The sequence below is a fragment of the Dermochelys coriacea genome, chromosome 4, assembly GCF_009764565.3.
Source record: "Dermochelys coriacea isolate rDerCor1 chromosome 4, rDerCor1.pri.v4, whole genome shotgun sequence".
Lineage (NCBI taxonomy): Eukaryota > Metazoa > Chordata > Testudines > Dermochelyidae > Dermochelys > Dermochelys coriacea.
In genome coordinates, this window is record NC_050071.1 from 33,029,099 (window position 1) to 33,053,214 (window position 24,116).

The 24,116-nt window shown below is 40.5% G+C and overlaps 1 protein-coding gene and 1 long non-coding RNA gene across 9 annotated transcripts in view; one reads left to right on the plus strand and one right to left on the minus strand.

Annotated features, from left to right (window-relative positions):
- Nucleotides 1-9,737, plus strand: part of LOC122459991 — a 35,499-nt gene extending 25,762 nt beyond the window's left edge. Inside the window, exon 2 of the long non-coding RNA XR_006280996.1 lies at nt 7,920-9,737. This is a non-coding gene — a long non-coding RNA (uncharacterized LOC122459991). The remainder of the gene's footprint in view (nt 1-7,919) is intronic.
- Nucleotides 1-24,116, minus strand: part of LEF1 (lymphoid enhancer binding factor 1) — a 97,836-nt gene that overhangs the window by 28,019 nt on the left and 45,701 nt on the right. For 5 of the 8 annotated variants that reach the window (XM_038398544.2, XM_043513640.1, XM_038398547.2 and 2 more), the window contains 5 exons: nt 14,784-14,916; nt 9,841-9,931; nt 6,699-6,782; nt 5,291-5,413; nt 4,023-4,185 (listed from right to left, as the gene is read on the minus strand). In XM_038398544.2, coding sequence (XP_038254472.1) covers nt 4,023-4,185; nt 5,291-5,413; nt 6,699-6,782; nt 9,841-9,931; nt 14,784-14,916 — 594 coding nt within the window. The remainder of the gene's footprint in view (nt 1-4,022; nt 4,186-5,290; nt 5,414-6,698; nt 6,783-9,840; nt 9,932-14,783; nt 14,917-24,116) is intronic. The other 3 variants (XM_043513645.1, XM_043513644.1, XM_043513646.1) reach the window with 1 other exon arrangement.

Consider the following 24,116-nt stretch of genomic DNA (forward strand, 5'->3'; position numbering starts at 1 on the left):
TAAAGGTTTGGGTTTAACTTAGCAAGTTCCAATATGTTGCTGAAAGCATAACAATCTACCCTATTTATGGCTACCTACCAGGCTAAATGCACGGTATCTCAATGCTATCCAAAGAGCACCGACTACTCCAGAATAAATAATGTTTGTCTTTTACATCTGAGCAGTCAGTCAATCTGGGACACCCAGTAAAAGGAAAGCAACAGCTAGGGAACAAATTCCACACAAAGAACGCCATTCAGGCAGCAGACAGACACAACTACGACAGCCAGCTTTCAATAGAAAGAGAGGCTAGACTAGAAAGGTCAGAGTACCTCAAATAGCTGCCAGTTTAGGCATTTCTGCTCCAATGCACGGAAAGTGAAAATGCTTAGGAAAGTGTTTAAAACGAGACACATTTTTGGGAAGATTATGTTGTTCGGAGCAAAATGATGCATTGAATATAGCTGCCTTATGACCATGAAAATAAAAACATCTTTCTAATAAAGGAAGCTCATCTTTCTGTTCAAAACTTAGTAGGAAGTTTACATGTAACATGAGGAGTGAAAGTGCAGTGGCACGAGGAATTCCATTTTATTTTTTGGGGTCACCGGTTCCTAAAGGTCATGTAACTGTTTCTGATGTGGCAGAGCAGCACGAGTTTCATTTCTCATTGACTTAATTGTTCAGACTCCTGGACTATCCAACAAAGCCTGGACTTCAAAATCTTGCAGAAGGTTTTCTTGTTCAAGTGCAGAGGCCCCTTTGGATAAAGGAGATGTTCCCCCATATCACATCTCTTGCAAGTCAGCTACACATGCAAATTAAGGTTTCATTTTATATATAAATAAAAATATAAAGGATTTAAGTTCAGGGTCTAAAAAAAACTCAGGACAGCAAAAGAATTCAGAGTTCAGAATGCACATTGGAGCTGGCACAGAGACCTTCATTCACACAGTCATGCCAAGTGTGATGGGGGAGTTGAGAGGGCAGGCATAATGATGCTAGTAAGGCTAGAATAATAGCCTAGATTTGCAGCCTTAAGACTGCATTTCCTGGCTTTTATGGGCATAACAATGCCCTATTACATTATCTGATGCTTATCTTTAAAAAAAGAAAAAAAAGCATTAGGAGCCATCATAATCTGTAGATAAAATTATAATTCCACTACAGAGTAGACATGAAAGACTCAAAGCAGCATTTTGTCAGATTCTGCAGTTTTCATGTTCTTTTTTCCTTTTCTTTTTTTTTTTTTTTAAATCAGAAGACAGATATCTAATATTTGCCTGTGGTGGATGCAACAGTTAACAGTTCTCACTGATCCCAGAGTGCTGACAACTTAAAACCTAGACTCCCGAGAGGCTCAGAGAATAGGAACTCTTCCCACTTACATCTAGGAGTTTGTCAAAGAGGTCACCGTTCCACAATAGCATCAGAATGCCCAAAAGCCTGCAAGGGTGTCAGAACCAATACAAGCTCTTTGAGGCAAAGACCACTCTCTGTGTTTAACTGACAAAAGGCAATGAAAGGGGATGAAGGAAAGATAGCAAATAAGAGCTCATCTGCACTTGACACACTAGAGTGGTGCAGCTGCAGTATTTCAGCATAGACACTACTTAAACCAACAGGAGGGGCTCTCCCATCAGCACAGGTAATCTACCTTCCCAAGAAGAGCTAGCTAGGTTGACAGAAAAATTCTTCCATTGGCCTACCACTGTCTACACTGGGGGTTAGTTGGCTTCACTGTGTTACTCAGGGGTGTGGATTTTTCATACCCCTGAGCGATGTAGCTGGGTCAACCTAACTTGAGTTTAGACCAGGAATGCGAAGATGTTGGAGCAGTGAAGAGTGTGCAGAGATTGGGAGGGGAGATTAGGAGACAGGGCTCTGGAGCTTTGGCAAGGGGAGAGAGATAAATGGGAATGGTGGGAGGAGAAGGAGATCAAGGGGAGACGATGCAGGAGTAGGCAAAATGAGGTGTGGTAGGGAGATATTGGGTGGGCAGGGATTAGGGGCAGGGGCCCTGTCAGTTCCATATCTTCCCCTCTTGTTTGAAGTGCCGCCCCCCCACTCCCCTGCTCTTCTCCTCTTGTCCTAGCTGAGCTGGGAAGCGGGGGCAGTTGCCTTCCATTCATGGATCCATCAATTGAGCAACAACTGAGGGCCAAAGGGGGAACACCTCACATAATGGGGAGGATGAAATGGCAGGAAATGATCCCTTCTTTCCCTGACCCCCCTTGTGCCAGCATCTGGGAAGGCTAAGGGTACGTCTACACTATGGAGATTATACAAGCATAGTCATGCCACCATAATCCCATAGTTCAGAGCTTCTGCAAATCCCCATTTACACAACTGAAGTCAGCCAGCTCAGAGATGTGTGAACTGCTCCACTAATCTCGGGCAGAGAAACAAGGAGATGATGCAGGGGCAGTGAAGGAATTAACATGCAGCCAGTTCATTCTGTGGCCAGATTAATCACTGCCAAGGAGCCAGGGGCAGTGGTACATGGGGATGCAGAGAAATTATTGTTTTAAATAAACCAGATTAAATTAAATGTCCCAAAACTTCATTAATGTAGAATTAAGGTTATCTAGTGGTGCCTCGTGCCCTTCCAGAACATAAAGAGTGGCTAATTTTAAGCCTCTTAATACCAGGAAATAAATTAAGGTACATGCTACCCCTTCTTTGGGCAGAGACAATCAGTATATTTCTACAGCACCTAGCACAATGGGGTCCCAACCTGATTGGCTTCTAGATGCCACCACAATATTAAAAGTTAAATAATTTTTATGTCAAGTACTGTGTATTTAGAGGAATATTCCAGGGAGAGGACAAAAGTTACACAGGCTGACTGCAATTGCATAAACAGGGATTTGCAGATGTTCTCACATCTAAAGGATTGTATAAGGGAGGAAGAAAATGTTCAAGATGCACACAAAATAGCTTATTCAGTGTTTGTTAAATCACAAATGGGAATTTTCAATCTTCTGGCCACATTAAAAATGAATAAATCATAATCAAATACAGCATGCTTTGATGGAGCCAGGAAGCAAAGTTTACAATATTCTTTACAAACAGAACCGGAATCATATTGACACCAAACTCTGTTTTAAAAGCCAAGAGCTTTAGGTAGCTGGCATGCACAGCTCAAACTAAAGAAGTCCCAGAAGAGAAAGAAAAACTTATTGGCAGTCTTAGAACTTGCGTGCGCGCGCACACACACACACACACACACACACACACAGGCTTTTTAATCATATTACTTGGCACATATTCTGATCTGATAATCTCTAAAGTAAAGTAAAAATGCAATGTAACAAAGCAACACAGCTTCACTATATCTCCTTGGCTAGTTTAACCATGCTGGGCATGGATAGTTCTAAAGTCTGATCTACAGTAGGAAGATAGGTTGGTATAACTACATCACAAAGTGATGTGAAAAATTCACATCACAAACAATGCAGTTAAACCAACCTAACCTCTGGTGTAGACAGCAAAGATTCCTCCTGTCAACCTAGCTACCACCTCTTGATTATCTACAACAATGGATTATCTGGATTATCTACAACAATGAGAGCATCCCTCCTCTCAGCATAGGTAGTGTCTACACTGAAGCTACAGCTATGCTGCTGCTGTATTTTAAGTATAGACAAGTCCTAGGGATGGATTGTGGTCCTACTTAGAACTTGCATTTTATTTTTAGATCAACTGAATCTAATAAAAGTCTCTTTCCACTTGCTTTTTACTCCCAAGATGGAGTTAGTAAAATATTAAGACAGTCCTTGGTAACATACACATTAGACACAATCACAACTTTTTGATTGCAGCACTGGACATAAAAGAGAGGGGTAAGTCTGATGATATGGCTAACTCCCCTGCATGAAACCAAGATGGCAGTTTTTATTTTTAGTTGCATATCCTTGCTTCTACTAACGATGTTAATACTAGTATTCTAGTCAGCACATCAAGCCAGGAAGTTAACCTTTTTAAGAGGATTTTGAGGCAATATACACCAATTACTAGCATATACATATTACTGTACATACCCTTCTGCCAAGAATCTGGTTGATAGCTGCGCTCTCTTTCAGAGTACACTCTGCTACGACGTTTGCTCTCATTTCTTTCATGTATAACATAAAAGCGTTCAGAGGTTTTTTAATGTGAGGTCTTTTCGGCTCTTGCTCTTTTCTCTGTTCATGCTGAGGCTTCCTAAAATGTGGTGGGGGAAAAGACACAGTATCTATTTACCTTTAGCCTAAAAGTTATTGAGAGGAATATTTCCAAGCTTCAATTTCAAATTAAGGATGTGCTATTGTATGTTAAGTGTGAGAGCTCATGTTTGATCTACTACTGCAACTTTTTAACTTACAGTAGAATCTCAATAATACGAACACCAGAGTTACGAACTGACTGGTCAACTACATGCTTCATTTGGAACCAGAAATGATGGAGATGGAAGGAGGAAGAGGAAGAAGAGGAAGACAAAGAAAGGAAAAGCAAATACTATACACTACTGTGTTAAACTACTAAAAAATAAAAGGGAAAGTTTAATAAAAGTTTTGACAAGGTAAGGAAACTTTCTGGGTTGTTTCATTTAAATTAAAATGGCTAAAACAGCATTTTTCTTCTGCCTCGTAAAGTTTCAAAGCTGTATTAAGTCAATGTTCAGTTGTAAACTTTTGAAAGAACCACTATAACGTTTTGTTCAGAGTTATGAACCACCTCCATTCCTGAGGTGTTCCTAACTGTGAGGTTCTACTGTATTCTGTATTTAGAACTGAATTTAGTGCTCAAGGAGGAGAGTGTTGGATTGGCAGTCCTTGACGATGAATGAAATTGTACTTTATTTATCCATGAAACAAACACTCTGCCAACATGTTTCCACAGTGCTCTGGAAGGCAGGGGTGAAAAGGTAGCTCAGTCTCCTTGCCTATTTATTTCTTGAGCCCTTTGTGTTCATCTGCTAAAAAGAATGCCAAAGTATAGTGGTGGTTTTTGCAGTCAACACCTTTGCACTAGAAACTGACTGAGTATCAGCTCACAAGCCTAGCTTCAGATAAGCCAACACATGGTAAAACTGCTTTCGGCAGATACCACCTTGGATAACATTCAAGGGAGTGGCCTAGAAATAAAGGCTTCATATCAATACTGCTCCCATGAGCCATCCACTCCCCACTTTAGTTATGGTAAAATTTTACAGAGTCATAATTCAGAGTGACCATGAAGGACACTTGTTTCTTTCTCAGCTCTCCTTTTAACTATTCATCTGCAAACTCTTCAGGATTTAAGGGCTAGCACAGAAAGGCAGACTCACACATGCATTAAGTCGCTGTCAGTGTGTGGATGTTCTTGTTTGACTTGAGGTGTTACAATAGCTGGGTGAGGGATTCCAGTTGTGTGAGGGCCTGGAGGACCAGGAATCATATGATGTGAAAACCTAAAAACAAACAAACGAAGTAGGGAGTCTGTAACAATAGCAAGAACAGGCTGCATATCCAAAACTTGTACATTAGCAGTAGAACACTACAGAGCTTGCAACGAAGAAGATGTAAAAATTAGTTAGCAAAGATTCATGCATTGTATCTAAGCTTATTCAAAATAGGCCAACATTTTGGTCTGAAGAAGTTATTTTATTACCTCTCAGATAAAGAGATGGCAATGTGCACAAGGAGGTGTAACATACCTATTGTTGCACTAGACATCAATAAAAATACACATTCCCTTAACCAAAAAGTGCATTTCCACAGCAGCATATAAATACTGAAAATATCCATCACCAGCCAACAAAGGAGGAAACTGCCATGCGGGGGGGGGAGGGGGATTTGCATAAGAGAACCTAACAGAATGAGGTTGGGAAGGGGCAAAGTTTGTTGTGGGGAGAGTAGCTATTTTCCTCTTGGATACCCTGACAGAGACATGCTTGTAGTTTACCTGAAAAGGAGTAGAGGAAGAGTAATTAAACCCAGAAACCCATATAAAAAGTTGCGAGGAGACCACCTCTTCAATGGACAATCCAAATCCCAGTGTGAAAGCAAAGCAAAATGCAGAGATGGGACATTGCAACCTTGTGTACACCAAGCACAGGATATGTAAGCCATCTTTCCAGAGTGCAAAAGCATTACACGGAGAAGATTTGGAGTTTGGCATGGCCAAGCCTCAGTTAGCATTGCTTGCTTGCTTGCACTAATATGTAAACATAGTGCCTGATTCACACACCAGTTCAGACAGTGTGTGTATTTACAGCTTGTTGGCTTCTAATAGCTCTGGGCTAAGAAATTCCAACTTGGGAGTAGTTCTGCATATTTCCACATGGCACACTACCCAGTTTGAACTATTTAAGACAGTAATTACATAATTCAAACTAGAATGAGAAGTGTTGCCTGGTTTCATATTTGAAGAATAAAATCTTGGGTATTTCCTAATATATTGTGTCTAACAAACAATAACGCCCATTTTATATTAAATGGTTTGATTAACGGTTAACACAGTTCATAAGTGTTTCTAATGTCAATACTTCACTGACTGCCAGGGAAATGCTGAATGAGACTAGTGTGGGATCCAGGCAAACTGTACATACACAAACATTTTAAATAATTATACATACATTTTTCGCTGACTGAAAAGTAAGCAAAGGCAGACCAAGATGCAAGCAGAAGAGCAACTTGCCCTTTAATGCCAGCAGTTACTCTCCATTCATTCAGTCATTCACCTCCTACACATACCTGGACATGGAAGGGTCGACTGAGAGTGAGGATGGGTAGGGCTGCCTGAATCCACTCGAGATGGGATATACAGGCTGACCTTGCCTGAGGTCACAGAAGAAAGGAACCCATCAATAATATGATATTGTATTAAAAGATACCCTAGAGTCACAAGCACTTGATGGGAACTCAGCATGGTAGCATAAACAGATATCTGCCATGTATTCTATAGCTCATGGGTGTCTATATGCTTGCACTGAATAAGATTTCTCTCTCGCCCACTGAAAAGATATTGATTATCTAGGTTTTGTTTAAAAAAAACAAACCATTGCCTAATTTTAAGTCATTGGGCCAGATTCCAATACCCTCAACTCCTGTGGAACACTAATCCCAATGCAATCAGTGTACGAGTACCAGAATCTGGCCCACTGTTAGTATATTTACAGTAAGTCCCACAGAACTATTTGGAGAGTTTTCTTTTCTTTTTTTTGAGGTGGGGGTGGAATCTTTGAAACCGCGAGACTGTCTTCATTTTGCATCTTGTACAGCATGTCACAAGTTGTCAGCACTTTTAAGAAGCTAAAGAAAACTTATATTTATTAATAAAATACAAATAAAATGAAAGTATGTTTTAGTCACTTGGGCTTTAGGCTCTTTTTTGTTTTTGAGCAATCAAGTGACTAAAACCAGCTCATTTGAAATCCCACCGTTCTTTAGAATTTCTTAAAGATATTGTCTCTCTATATGGAATTCTATCACCAATTAATGCTTCAAAACACTTTGAACTTTTTCTGCTTAGTTCACATCATCTTTACTTCCAGTTGGCGTTGATGCAACTCTTGAACAAAGATTAATGCACTTAAGTAACAAAGTTCAGACGGAATAATTGATCCAGCTTTGAAAGACTAAGCTCAATCAATTCTATTCAAACACTTATTGATAGACAGATTTAGTGTTCAAACTGAGATTTCCAAAGCTGCTGGCATTTATAATGCTCAGGATAACAGTTTTGACACTTCAAGTGAGTGTGGGGGGGAGGGGGGCGGGGAAGGAAAGAACAGTGCTCAAAACCAGAAAAAAAAAAAGTGGTAGAAATCTCAGTAATGCTGCAGCACAGAATTGAGCTGGAAGGAGGCAGAGTATAACGGACGTTGAATATGTTCAGGTATGAGCGAGCACTGCTGAATAGATTTCCAAACTTGACAATTAGCTAGTCTCTCCATTTCTTCTTTCTCCTTTCAGTTTCCTTCCTCCCTTTCACACCCTCCCAATTTCTGGATCAAAAAACTATTCAGAAGAAGTGCTGTCACTTAACTAAAGCTGGAAAAGGACCACCAGAAATCATCTGGGTAGTGGTGGAGGCAACAGCTCAGTCTCGAGACCAGTGAACATTAAACTGTAAATCAGGTGCTTTGTCTTTGCTATTAACTTACTATGTGGCTTTCAGCAAGTGATTTTTGTCCTGATTCCACAAGGCACAGAGCACCCAGAGCTCAGACTCAGACTTTACGTCCAGAAGGGACCATCATGATCATCTAGTCTGACCTGACCTCTTGCATACTCCAGGCCACAGAACCTTGCGCAGCCACTCCTGCAGTAGACTCATAACCTCTGGCTGAGTTACTTAAATCCTCAAATCTTGATTTAAAGACTGCAAGTTTCAGAGAATCCACCATTTACTCTACTCTAGTTCAAGCCAGCCAGTGACTTGTGCCCCATGCTGCCAAGGATGGTGAAAGACTCCCTGAATCTCTGCCAATCTGATCTGGAGGGAAATTCTTTCCCAACTCTAAATATGGCGGTCAATTGGACCTTGAGCATGTGGGTGAGATCCACCAAACACTTGGGAAAGAATTCTCCATAGTAACTCAGAGCCCTCCTCATCTAGTGTCCTATTTCTGGCTATTGGAGATATTTGCCACTATAAGCAATCATCATACTATCCCCTCCATAAACTTATCAACTCAGTCTTAAAACACTATGTATTTTTGCCCTCCTTGGAGGGCTGTTCCAGAATTTCACTCCTCTGACCACCAGAAACCTAAATTTCTAGTCTAAACTTCTTGATGGCTAATTATATCCATTTTTTCTTGTTCCAACTTTGAACCTTAAATTTAAAGACTCCTCTCTTTCTCCTCTCCTGCTGTTTATCCCTCTAATGAATTTAGAGCAATCATTTCTCCTCAACCTTCATTTGGTTAAGATAAACAAGCCACGCTCCTTAAGTTGAGAGGCTGCTCAGCACCTTGCATATTCTGGTATGTTGGTTTCCCCTCGATCTAAAATTGGGATGATAATATTTACCATTAGGTATAGGGTGACCAGACAGCAAGTATGAAAAATCGGGATGGGGTGGGGGATAATAGAAGCCTATATAAGAAAAAGACCCAAAAATCAGGAGTGTCCCTATAAAATCAGCAAACCTGATCACCCTAATTAGGTAGGGCACAGAATTGAGTAACAAGGTGTGGGATTCTAATTCACTTAACCCCTCTGCATTCAGTTTGTCCTCCTATAGCTATATATATTTGTTATCCATTCTAAAATGCTTGGAGATTCTCAGACAGTAAGTGTCAAGCATTATTGATCATCCTGTGATGGGAGACGCTATACGTAAAGACTAGCTCCTGAAGGAATCCTACTGTGAGCATGGGAGTAGGATCCTTATACAGCTAGTGTTAAAAATTAACAAAATATATGAACGCTCCAGTAACTGAGTACTGTTCTCAAATCTTACCGTTTCTGTAAGGAATGTAATATAAAGTTTGTTCTCTATTTTGGTGCAGTTTTCAGTTAAAAAAAATCTGTACTTGAAAGTTTGTTACAAGTCATTGCAATTTTGGTTGTTAAAAAAAATTGATCTTTAGTTCCTTGAGACCTGTTTTTCTGCAATCCTACCAAATGCCAAGAGCCAGAAGTGTGAGCCAGAAGAACTATTCTCACTTCAAAGTGAAATCTATGTATTTCAATTTCTGCACATGTTAAAAAACAGATCCAATTTATTTCAAAAGATCAGCATTTTTGATCTTTCAAGCTAAAATAAAATAGTCACTTCTCTCACTGTAGTAATGTTTTTCTTAGTTCATAAATTCTACAATTAATTCAATAATCCTAGAGAGGATGTGTGTGAACATATGTCTAAGCAGCAGCAAGAGGATCTTACCAGCCAAGAGGTGGCGTTATCTGTCCTACACCACCAGGAGACAAGGGATAGAAGGTAGGGATATCAGGAGCTGGAGGATGTCTGGACATGCCTGTCAGAGAGTATGAATAAGAAGTTTGGTATTTGAGTGAAAATGTGGGGATTAATGCTATAATACAAAACTAACATGGTGAACATCACAGTAAAAAACTGTTGTTCTATACAAGAAAGTCTAGATTCATTTTTGATTAGTATTAGAAGAAAACACCATTAATTCCAGCCTTTAGAATAATAAATAGAGCTTGCATCCTCTACTAAGTTCAGGATTAAAAAAAAATACCTCTTGGGAAAAGTAAAGTGGAAGGAGGGAAAAAAACAAACATGACCATGAATATGGCCACCATGAAATCTAAAAAATGTATGGAGATGCTTTGGCAATACTTCATCTCTGAAGTGTTGCACTGAAACTACTGACAGAGTCTTGAGCTAGTGTTCTGAAGAGCCAAATGAAACAAGAAAAACAAAGCATTTTCAAACAGGCAGCACACCAGAGCTAAGAGATGAGGTAAATTGTTACTTGTACATTTTTCACTGGTTCCCTTATGAATTTACAGATTTTGGAAACTTGCTACCACAGAGGATCAGTAGTTAATTAAGAAGCATTTTCAGGCCTGTAATGGTCACACTTGATATGATTCATTTGGCTTCTGATTGTCACTCCAGCTCCAACTAAGCTCTTCATCAAGTTGACTCCTGTGGGCTCCAAGGTCAATCAGAGTTGCACTGGTAGTGTTTCATGGAAAAAAATAAGAGTCCTATGAGAAGTGATCCATCAGTTCACACTCCCCAGAATACAAAATCCTACAACTGTAAAAATCACCTCAAGATTAAAGCTAATCCTAGTCCCAACTGGGTCTGTGGTTTTCATGTTTTACCTAAAACTCATGCTCCAAGGAGAGAAGGAATTATGGTTAGAGGCCAGAGAGACATTGGTTTATTTAAAATATGTTTCAGGAGGAGGAGGAGGGGTTTGGAACAGAAAAATTGCAAATTTAACTTCACATGTTAAATCAGCTACTTTACATTTTATATTAAATATTTATATAGTGACACTCTAAAGGTGAAAGATGGAACATTGTGATCTTTACTTTGAGACTCTTAATGTTGATATTTTGACCATAAATGGAGATTTAAAAAATCAGTTTAAGATTAAGGGATTTAAAAGAGTATGTTAGAAATCTTAAAAATGTATTGGGGGAGGGGGTGAGGATGGCAAAAATGTCACCTTAATGGTGTTGCTGCTACTCTCTCAGTTTTGACATTTCAGTAGGAGCTGAAATGAACAATTTAAGACAGAAACTGAAAATTCATCTATGTTAAATTCATGGTTACAGGAAAAGTGATGGCTGACAGAAGAGAACTTTCATTTGGCTTATTTCCAGAGTACTCCATCTCCTTTTTACAGATTCTATAACAAGAATTGCCATACTGAGTGAAAACAAGCCCATGTCTCTTGCCTCTGGCAATGGCCAATCCCCAATACTCCCAAGGAATAAGAGATCACTATATTGTGTGCAATCAAATTGTTCAATTTTACATAAGGGGCTGGTGCTATTCCTTCCCCAAGCCCAGAAACATGCGATTGGATTGCCCTTATTGAGCTAACATACATGAGTTACTCCTGGTCCAAGCTATTCAGCCCTTTAAGTACTAAAGCTTCAGTATAAAACATGTTGATCACTTGCTGTATGGCAGTAAAATGCACAGGCTGACTACATACCGTGTGAAAGTGGTAGTTTTGGTTATGTGTGTGACATTTACTGACAGTTTAAGGGACCCCTTGTTGTCATATGATGGGACGGCAAAAAGGAAGGACTACTCTCCTTGGACAATGCCTTTGTGCGTGTGAACAAACACATAGCAAAGAGCAAGAGTTTTGTAACTCTTTACTAACCCTCAACTCCCAGATGATTCACTTTAAAGTCAGGCTGCACATGCATGAAAACCGAGAAGAAATACTACATGATAGCCATTTCTCCAGGAACACAACAAAGCTCAATGGCAATCATTGAAATCTCTGCCTTCAGTTAAGAATGATTTGGGCGTGGCGAAACCAGTTCAAAGCCAGCATAACTCTTGCCAATTCTGTACCACATGTTCCCAGACCTCATAATACAAGGCACCTTAAAAGAAGAGTGCAGCAAGAGCCAAAGGTTTGCTGAGCAACACACCACCATTGCCAGAGAGACACCAAGTCCCATAGCCAGATGCCAAGGTCTAGCAGAGCTCTGAGCAGAGGACAACCAGAAACTAGGATCTGAAGCAACTCATTTTATTGAGTCCTCAGATCAAAAAGTAACCAGGAGGTATGACACAAACACCAATGGAAGCATATATCAGCAAACTTTCTTGGTCTTTCTACATTTTACTAGGTTCTGGTGCACTGATAGTGTTTAAACTGGGAGACCTAGTTTGACTGAAACCGTGGAATGTGTGTCACCTCAGAAGCTTCCAGCCTTCTCATTCATTCCCACCTCCAGCAACCTATCATCTGCTCGTCAGAGGGATGAGCACTGCAACATCCCCCAGTTCAGTGAGAAGAGGATCTATACCTTGTGTTAAGGGCAAGAGAGATCTGGCAAGTAGGGAGAAAGGACGGACAGTAACAGAAGGAACCAAAATAAACAAGGGAGGACTTTGAGCTAGGGCCTAGGGTGGGGACAAGAGGAAAATAACTGTAGTACAGAAGTACAAATGAAAAGCAAATCCTGGCTGAAGTCACAACATCTTCTGAGTTCCCATGCCATTTCAGTGCTGTGCATCCGATGAGCCACACCACAGGCTGACAACTCTCTGAGATAAGGGATAAAACGTCAGTGTCATAATGGGGGCGCATCAGAGCAATGGGACTGAGTAATTTGGTTGAGAGTCCCTGAGGAATTAATTCATATACATATTTGCTCTCTGGGCATGAATGCAGAAGATAAAGACTCACAAGACCAACAGAGTCAGTACTATTGTCCACGTAGAAGAAGCTGGAGTAGTACACTGGTCTATTCTTACTTGCCCCAATACTTAAATTCTGATTATCTCACAGGCTAGACTTTTAGGAGTTGAACAGAAATCACAAGTGTGTGAGACTGGTTCTTGGATACAGTCCACTGATATTGTTGGCATAGGAAGGGCAATGAGCACACAACAAGGGATACATGGGATGAGTTTAGAAAACCTCGCTCAAATGGACAATACTGACAAGTACTCAACCATTTTTTTTTTTTTTAAGAGATGGGCTAGACCACAGGACCCCAATCCAGACAAACCAGAACTCAATGGACCTTCACGTTCTAGCTGTGCAGCTTGGCAGTCCTCCAGGCATATACAAAACTACTGAAACCAAGGGGTGCAACAATTCAGCGTATAGATTATGCACATAGGTAGTCCTCTACACAACCTGAGCCAGCTGCCACCTGTCCCTTCACAAAGCCAAGTCTTCTGCCTTTGTTTCTCCAGTATAGACCATGACCACCACAGACCCAAGGGAGCAGCCTCTGAGCAGGCCTTTATGGAGAGCCAGGAGCTCTGCTTTCTCTTCTCCAATGGTACTTGCTGCCCTAACATCCAAGGGAAGCAAGAGACTTTTCTACAGCCTCCTAACTTCCTGTTTTCATAATCATAGAATCCGTTATATCTATGCCTCCATCTACTCGGCTACCCTGGCTCCTGAACCCTCTGTTCTTTTACTTATCTCCAAATGCTGTGCCACTATCTTCTGCCCTGGATCATGCCTCCACTCTCCCTATCTTCACCTTGTTCATCATTTTGCCTCTGTGTCTAGCTTCTACCCACCTTGCTTGCTCCTTCCTTATCCCTGCCAATCCCCTGCCCTCACCACACCACACTCCCCTCATCTCCTCTCTTGGGGATCTCATTGGGAGCTTGTTTCCTTGCTCTCAAATCCACTCGTCTCCATCACATTCTGTGCATCTTCACTTCTCATAACCTGTCTCAAACCAGGTTAGTGCACTCCCACACCACGTTTTAGGTGCAATTGAACCATGAGACTAAATTAATCAAGACCCACATGGTTTTAGGCAAAACCAGCACCACCCCTGGTTTCAATCAAGGTTTGTGGATCTTCTCGTCTTTCAGTGAAGCCCCACAAATTGCATTTAGTGACATGTTTGTGTGTTGCAGGACAAAGCTGCCCAGCAAACTGTAAATCTGTTCAATGGCCACTGCATCCAGGAGATAAACTTACAAAACTATTTAGTTTTCAATGTTTTACGTGCACAGAGAATGAGTTGACATCTTAAGATGCACAGTTCAACTACATGCCTAAGATTCTGTTATACTTACAGAATTGCCTCAAATTGCGTGTTCTGAAAACTACACATATATTTTACAGACCACTACTCTATTAAGATAGTGGCACTAAGGAGAGAAAGGGAACCGAGAACCTTCCTCTTACATGGCACTACATTTTGCCATTTGATGAAAATACGTGAAGGAAATAAGGACATGAAATACAAGTTTGACAAAAGAAGGAACTTAAGGTTTTAAATATAGAATTCAACTCATCTTCCTGGGTCTCAAATCACTGAGATTTCCTATTATGCCTGTGTACTGCAATACCTGGGCACAACAGGGGGCGCCAAGAACTAAATTTTTTTTAAATAATTTTAAAATATTTTGATGAGCAAAATAAGGCAAAGTGGTAAAAATGTGCATTATCCTCCAACTTTAAACAGCCAAGACGTGTATATGACGCAAGAATAGCTGTCCCATACCAGCATGTTACATGTCAAATTTCAGAGAAAGATATTTTGCTAAATTATGAGACCCTCAAAACCAGGATTTACAATAGATCCTTTGATATGTTGGCAGGCTCCAGAGCACTAGAGCTCCAAAAACAGCATTCACAGTTGTTTCTTGTGCTTTCCTTTAGTTGTTAGAAGTAGCCTCACCTTGTTTTGAGTTGACATCTGAGGGGATGTGTGAAGGGTGAGACCCTGGTGAAAAGTGCTCATCGCTGTAAGTGATAAGTGGGGTGAGAGGGTGAACCGCATGGGAAGGCTGCACCACTGGCACCTTATTTGACTGCAAGAGAGTAAAAACAAGCAGCATTAGTAATAATCCTCAGTTCCCTAATAGGTTTTGGGGGGGATGCGGGGGAGCGGACACTCCCAGTAACTTGTTTTTAAAAGATTCTTATTTGTATTACTAACTATATTTAACCTCCTTGCTCCTGAACATACAAAGCATGGAATCTTACCTGCTGGGGCAGTGTGCTTTTGAGGGGGAGGAGACATGACAGTCAAGCTTGTAGTGGCAGCCTGAAGACTGTTGGGGTGGACCAGATAGAGAGGGTGCTGAAGCAACAGCCAGGAAGTGGCTATGGTTAGAAAGACAGCTGCAGCTGCTCTTGGGAGGCCTAGTGGAGTGGGAAGCAGCAAGAGGAGGAGCTGACTAGTAGGAGGGCAAGCAGTCCACATAGTACCAAAATAGGACCAACTTACACAGCAGAAATGAAATTACGGGAAAGCTCTACACCACCAATTACAGTTTGCATTTCTTTGGCCTTGAACAGTGAAACCAGTCTGATCAGTGTCATTTTTGTTTGAAGTCACTGTCTGGTTCTTATGCATTAATACAGTGCTATACTGTTGAAAATTTCCAACACTGCTGGGGTATTGTCTCCTTCCTTCTGCACTACCCCCAGCCCCCCCAAAAGAGTGAGGAAATTTTAAATACATATTTCAGTTCATAGCAGGGAACAGAACAGTCCCCCACAAGAGAGTAATTTAGGGTATAAGGAGTTGACGGTGTCCCTTTAACAAACTAGGTTGCTTATGAGCAAAACATACCAGCTCAGTTTCTGGAGAAGGGTGTCAACCTAAGCAGCAGGGGTCTGGCACTATTTACTAAGTTTCTAAGAACAGAAAAGTGCTAAAAATGCCTGAAGACCAGTTTTGTCATGTTATGCTCCCAACTGGGTGTTTTTGGGGGGGGGAACCCACAGATATAAATAAAACACACTTGTATTTGATATTTTCTACAAATTAGACACAGCCATTAAAAACAAAAGTGTTTGCCTGATACATGCAGGAGTACCCTGAAGCTAAAGAAACACCACCAGCAGTAATTCTTCTCACAGCCCAACATTATCCCCAACTCCTTACAAAAAACACAAACTAGAAAACAACTGTTTTGGGGATTTATGTGTACGTTACCTATTTTCCTATATTTTAAATCCTCATTCCTCGTTTCTCATAGCAGGACTATGCTATAGTAATTCCGGCATGTAACAGATTGATTACTCATCATTTCTACCCCAGCATTCAGTCTGCTGCCCCTCTGCAAAAATAATTATGCCACAAACAGAGATTTTTAATTAAAAATGAAGAAAGTAGTCAGACAAAAATGCTCTTAAAGCTCAGCAAGGACACTAACTGCCAAATATCTGGAATTAAGAGAAAAAAATTAAGAGCCCATTGAAAAGAATTTTATTTGAATCCTAATACTCAAATCCTGGCATAATAGATTTTAGGACTATATTTAAAAGCATAAATCAAGGATTTCTTTAGACTTCTAGAATGAGAAGCGTTAAGTGGATAACTAAATTTTAAAAAAGGCTGATAAAAGTGCATGCAGGAGTGTGGCTGGGAACCAGTGCAGTATTTTCTGCTTTCCTTGTTTTCAGAGCACCACCTTAAGGAACTGGCTTTAGAAGGCAGTATCTTCTTAATGTCTGACCTATCCCTCCAGTCATATAGCTCAGAATCTAGTGCCATGATATTTTGCTAAATTATGCTATCCTTGCTCTCCTCTTAATTTTACGGTTTTCAGCACAGATTTGCTTTCCTGTGGGAAGGAGATAAGAACCTCAGGATTTTAATTTAAGCTTTGGCCTTGTCTTATATTTTGCAAGATGGAGAGAGAAAGCAGCCCTACTAGGTGTTTTAAAGCCAACAAGCATTAGGTCCATTTTTATAACCAAATAATAGAAGCAATATGAATTTTCAATAATATGTAGGAGTTCAGTTCTAAAGGTGATCGCTCAGACTGCTGTTCATCCCTCCTTTTTGTATAAATTAAATAAAATAGGTGCAAATTTCAGATGATTTGCAAATCATGTCTCAGTCTTTAGCTGTAAGATTCGTGCATTGACTCTCCAATCAGCAGTTACTTTAGCTACAATAGTCAGTGTATTGTAGGTCTGTAGATGCGTTGACGTCACACACATCAGTTAGGCAGTATTGATTGTTCAAGTTTGGTAACTCATCTTTTGTACCATGTTGAGTATAATTAGTCCGCATGTTCCACAGTAGCAGGGTCACTCAGGAATTAGTTTTAGATATTATCCATTTATGCTTTTAGTTAGCCCTTCCTTCTATCCTCTAGGTCTTCAGTGTCCTGGTGACTTATTTATTTAAACATCTTATTTCACACACCATAGACATCAGGTTATCCAGCATGCCTGCCGCATGCTGCTTTTAAGTGCTTGGAACGGTAGAGCAGGTTGTTTACCTAACCCCCTCTCAAGAGCAGTGAGTGCAGCACTCAGTAGCTTCTGTAAGAGGAATGGTGGCATCAGTCCACTTCCTGCTGGATAGTTGTTTACACCAAAAAAAACATTAGCCAGCATGGATGGCAAAGGCCCCAAAGACTGAATGGACAGACTACTGAACAATCCACTCATCCCCAGAGATTGTACCTTGTATATGAGGGACTAGACACATTGGTGATGGGACTGTGGGGAAGGGAACTTTATTACCACTGCTTGTGCCATTACCATCCTAAGAACAGAGGAATTCTCTCTAGACCTCTCAATCCAGCTCTACCAATGAACAGAAAATAAGAATCAATGGATACTCTTAGAAGTCTGACATTCCCAGAAGTACCAGGTCAAAAAGTGATCTTAATTGGCTGATCCATGCATAGATACCCCTTTAAGTCACTGCTTGCCAGAAGTTGCATTTCTGGTAGTGGCGGTGTTTGAGACCCCGTAGATCAGAGGTGGGCAAACTATGGCCCGCGGGCCACATCTGGCCCGCGGGACTGTCCTGCCCAGCCCTTGAGCTCCTGGCCGAGGAGGCTAGTCCCCAGTCCCTCCCCTGCTGCGTGGGCAGCACTCTGGGTAGTGGGGTTGCGCGCTCCTGCAGGGCAGAGTGGCAGCATGTCTAGCTCTGGCCAGGCGGCACGGCTGCCAGACATGCTGCTTTGAGCATCATGGTAAGGGGGCCAGTAGGTTGGATATGGGGCGGGGGATCCCAAGGGGCAGTCAGGGGATGGTGATCAGGGGACGGGGGGGGTTAGATAAGGGGTAGTGTCCTGGGGAGTGGTTAGGGGACAAGGAGCAGGGGGTTTGGAGGAGTGGGAAATTCTGAGGGGGGCAGACAGGGGGCAGGGGCCAGGCTGTTTGGGGCTCGGGGGCCCTCGAGCCAAAAAGTTTGCCCACCCCTGCCATAGATTCAGATTACTTATGACAAGTAGTAAAGATGTGCCCTATTCTACAGATATCTAGATTTCATTTCAAATCTGGAGCACTGAATCAAATTCTGCTTGGAAAATTTCATGTTAAGTTTCAATATTTTTTTTTAAAATGTATTTTATCAATGTTCTTCAGGTGATCACTGAGGAATGCCAATGTTCCACAAACTCATTCAGGGAAAGGAATTCAACCTGGGCTCGGCTTTCATTAAAAGCCTTTTGTAAGTTTGGTATTAGCGGAAGAGTGATATTGTGCTTTTATTCATTTCCCCTCAATCTTAAGGTCCCTGACTGGGCTCTCCAGGGCATGGACCCTCATGGGCTGATAAATCTGCCAGAAGCAAGGGGCAGAGAGCAATGCAAGTCATCCAAAATCTCTACTCTGCTGAAGAGGCCAGAGTCATCCGACCTGCTAATATAATGGGATAGGCCAAACATTCAATCAGGCCTTGTCTAAATGGGTGGGAAAGATTCAGAACAACATGAATGAATATAAATGGATATAGTTATGCCACTATTATTCCCCATGTAGACACTTTTTCCAGGATAGGAGAGGGCCTTTTTTCAGTTCAGGTCACATATCTATACTGCGTACAGCTATATTGTGGTAGCAAGCTCTCAGTGCCTCTTCCAGCAGGGTTCTTATGGAGCCCTGATCAATTTTAGAGCTGCTTCTCTCCTGGTGAAACTTCTGAGGGAGGACAACAGGTACAGGTTTCTAAGGAGAGAGAAGTGGAGTCACAGAAGCGAAGCTTTCCCATACACACACACAGCGTGTTTTAAAGTTGGATGAAAATTGATACTTGCAGGTTATGGCATTTTATCGTTATATGCTGCATCCACCCCCTCCCTCCCAATAATCAATCTAACAGAGGAATATTATAAAAGTCAATTTGCTTAAGCAGTATTTGTATCATGTTATAAGTGTTATCACTTAGTATTGTGGTTAACTGCAATTAATTCTGCTCATGCTGGAAAGCTAGAAAGCTTATATTTTTCACTCAGAGGGTCTCCTTCCCAGAGTGTGTTTTATTCATGTATAACGTGACAAGACAGTTAGAGGGAGGGTGGGAGGAAAAGCGTGGGGAACATAGATTTGTTTTTTCTCTTTGCAAAAAGAGATGACTAGCTAAAACATGTAGGGAATATGTTGAGTTCCAACTCTCTCCAGGCCACACTCAAAGGTAATAGGATGTTGTACTTAAGAGCATCAACAGACACAATGGCCACAATCTAGGTCATGTAGAGTAGGAGAGGAAATCAAATAATTTGGTTTCTTTTTGTACAGCTTGATAAAGGAAACCAATCTTCAACCATTTTAGAGATTGGTTTCCCTTTATCAATCTGTATTATGGACTGCGCACATCAGCCTTTCCCCAATTATTCTATAAAGTAATGTACTTTACTGCAAAAGACTTGAGCAATTCAAATAGATCTGAACCTAAAGCCTATCACAGTTTGGGTTACAGATACTGTAAGCTCCAGGAAACGGGGACTATTTATGCCCTCTATGTTTTGCACAGCATTTAGTATACACTCAATGACTACACAATTTTAAAAAATATGCATGTTTTGAGGTTTAGATTTTTATACTGGTGCGATACTTTCATCCCAAATAATTTACAAACTTGGAATCTAATCCAGTAAACCCTTAATCATTTTTGATCAATCCCATTGAAGACAATGGAACTATTTGCATGACTATGGATCACTTCGGTGGTGAGAGTTTCAGGACTGTTCCTATAAAGGAAGTTGAATCCCCCATTGAAATGCAATGTTTGGATACAATACCATAAAGCAGTTTATGATGCAGTTCTTATAGATTGGTCTTTTAATAAAATCATACATATGCTGAAATGGCTCCTCACCCAACTCCCAGATTGCATATAAAACAGACTGAAGCCTACATATTCGGGGAAAAACTGAGTAGTTAAGTATGTTGGTGTTTGTATATACACAAACACCCATTTCATCATTGTTTTGAAAAATATAGTTGAACTTAAACTTTCCTCAAATTCCCCAGAAAATTTAACAGCCCCAACTGTTTTGTATGTCAACCAGTGTGTACCCAAAAAATGACATGCCTTTTAAGAGAAAAGAATCAGTCCAGACTTACTGAATAAAATATTTCCTTCCACTGGTGTTTAGAAGAATGCTCTAAGACACATACATAACCTCATCTTTGTGCAAAGGGTGGAGGATACCCTCCCATATGACGACCAGCAAAAAAAAAAAAAAAAAATCTCAAAGAAGCAGAGGGTCACAGATTTTCAAACATAAAAACCTGTGTTATGCTTGAAATTACCTTGATGTTATACCAGGTTTATGAACATTAAAGGTTAATTGCAAAGAAACACTGAAGCCCATTAACCTGAGAGTATGCCAGTTATGCTCTCACTGACCAAGCTCAAAAGGGCAGTCACACCGGAACAGCTAAAAACTAACCCTGCTCTTTAAGGTTAAAGAGAGTCATGTCACTGGCTCCATCTCTGTTGTTACATAACAAAAAAAACTCCAGTGGAGCATGGTGCTGGCAAATAGGGTCTCAAGTATGCGGTGTGATTTTCAGAATCTCTTTTGGGAATAGTAATGTACATGGAATAGCTGGTACTTACTGAACCCTCTCTGGGCCACTTCCACACTTCATGGAAGTTTTGCCATTATCTGTGACCTCACAGCATGATACATCATTATTTGTTACTAGCATAGTGCTAACAGACTGCTAGATACTTTGCAAGCGGGTAAGATAAGGTCCCTGCTCCAGAGAACTTGCAATCTAGACTGAGAGGTCACAGTAGAGCTGGCTAGCCTGACAACCAAAGCAAACAAACAAACAAAAAAACTGTTTAGCTAAACTGTGTATGCTAAACTCCTCTTACATCTTGAGACACCTCCTGGGCATTCAAACGACACTGGTCAAATTACTAGTGGAAAGATTGGATGTTGCCTTAAAGTCATTCAAAATGTTACAACTGCACCTACTATTTCCACAAATGAAAACCAAAAACATGTTTAATAGAAAAAATAAATGCAGCCACAAAAGAAACCACAATTTTCTAGCAGGATCTTTCCCATATACGGAATGTCGGCTTAAAAAAAAAAGTTATGAGTTTATGATCAAAGGCAGAAAATTGTTAAGAGTTAATACAAAGGCAAACAGGTTTCCTGGCTGATGGCTTTTTCTTTCAGAGACTACTGGGGCTTTATCTACATTAGACTAAGAAATCTACCATTATGATATTACCACAACTGGAATTTCACTGCTGACAATTTCCACAAAACACTCCAATGTAAGAAAGACTTTAGAGAACATATTCCACATATTTGCGAAAAGAAACTAAGCCAAGGTTTCAGGAGTGAGTAGTGATTTTAGGTGCCTTACCCCTTTGGGGCCCAACCTGAGATGTCTTAGAGGGGCCTGATTTTCAAGCAGTGAATGCCCAGGACTTTCTGAAGAGTGCATTTAAAGGTGTTCCAAGTTGAGCAACCAATAATTGGGATATCCAAAAGTAGTCACTTTTGAAAAAAAATCTTGGCCATAATTTTCACTCTTTTAAAAAAAAAAAATGTTTGGATGAGCACTCTTCCAACACCACTCAAGAATACATTCAAATCAATTAAACTGAGAAGACTTTGGGGGATAACAATGCCATATATTAGATTCAGTTTAAGCCCAAAATGTTTTTGTTCTATTTTTAAAAGTCTGTGAAGGAAAAATGATGAATTGAAGCTTCAGTGAAAGCTAGCAGCTGTAAGATATCCTATATGCAACAAGTGTGCAAAACTATAAAAAGCCCAAGACTGAGCCACCGCAAACATGTTTCTTGGTTAACACTAGCGATGAGTCAAGCTGTTTTGGAAACTTGCATTGAGCTCAATGGAGACTTTGTTCCACCGGGTGCTGAGAGAAAGATATTAATTTAATAATCTTCCAAAGGGCTCTTGTATCCACGACGACGAGGCGTTAACAATTGGACAAGGAGTTTAAAAAAAGATACAACCTGGGATCCAAACACCATGAGCAAAAGTGAATACTGTGGTAATAAGTGACTGATTACTCATCTTCAGTAAGGTTAAGTTCATGCTGTCATCCCCATTCATTTCAATGGTAGTCATTGCAGGTATTAAATGTGTATATACACAAAACAGACTCCAACAAATAATAGGATGGAGTTGAATCAAGTTCCCAAATTACCTTTGCTGTTCTGGGCAGTACCTAAACAACTAGGTAGCTCTGATATTTTGTTCTTGACATCCCCACCACCACCCAGCATCTGTTTGTAAACTAGAGGGGTTTTAATCCCAATCTTTGTTTGAAACCATTCCAGAGAATCCTTCACAGCCCTTTCAGGTGATCCAGACTGACCTGATCTCAGCACATTTCTGAAGTGCAACCATCAGTAATTACTCTGATTAGTTCCCTGCCTCTAGGCTAAAATAGCTCAGAACCTCAGCCACTGGATGGATACAGTAGCATCACACAAACATAACAAGACTCAACAAGTCAGGAGTATAAAAATGATTTAAGAGTAAAAGATAGCCTGCCTGTACTTTACACAGAAAGGAAACACCAAAATGTAATTGTTCCACTGGCTGATTTTTATGTTCCATTGGAACCCACTGTTAAAATACTATCTGCGCTCTACTTGTTTCATGCAGCTGTTAAGAGATGAAGATACTGTTATTTAATACAACAATTATATGAACTTGCTACAATGACACAGAATTTAGTAGTACACCTGTTTTGTAGCCTACCTCTCCAACCCTATCCCGTTGGAACCTCTCAGACCACTCTGCTTTTCTCAGCAACTGTAGAATATTTCATATATCATTTATTTTCTCTTTTTTTCAAGCAAGGCATGTTTATGCAGATTAAGTTATAATTACAGCTGAAACAATTAGTCAGCGAAGTACTGTTACTATGTTACACTCACAAAATTCATGTACCAGGGTGCAGCCACTTGTGGGGGGGCGGGGGAGGGGAAGAAAAGGAAATCTATTAATTTGATCCCCAACCGAAGTAAAAGCATTCAGTCGTTATCAATGAGAGGCACCACACCCTGCCTAGCAAATTCATGTTTAATATCCTTTGCAGGGAATATTCATGCTTTGTTCCTGAAAATAGAGTTGCTAATTTTTTTTTAAACCAACCCAATATTTGACATTTTAATGAAAAGTTTAATAAATAAATAAGAATTTGAAAAATTTCAGCTAGCTCCTCCAGAAAAACCAAAACAAACAAAACACTGAGTGCATTGCTAACATAGCAAGTGTTTTAACACTCTCTTGAAAGGAGCGGAGACCTTGTGGGAGGGCGATCTTCTCACCGGAGAAAGATGGGGGGGGGGGAAGACATCTGTCACTCGGTGTCTAATTTAGTCAATTCCAAGAGCGAATGTTGTACTCTGATATATCAGAGATTAAAATTATTTTTGGTAAGGAGGATTTAGCAGCTCAAGAGAGGGGCAACTCCAAAGGCAAGGGAAATTATCCCAATCTTCCCATCAAAACACTGACTGAATTGTAATGGATTAGCAAATCCTTAGGTTTTTCCACATAAGGACTGTTTTTGTTCTAATAAATGTAGTTTTGAACAATGTAGGAAGTGAGGAGCCTAAGAGACCTTCAGGAGGTTAGCCTCCCATTGCCACAAAGGTTTTACAGGCAGAAACAAGACTTAACAGGTGGGTGAAACGAACGTGGTGGTGGGTGGAGAGGATGTGGGTAACAAGAATAGAATGTTTTAGCATAAACTAGCTACATGATCAGTGTCATAGTAATTGAAAGTCACCACTTTCCTAACAGGT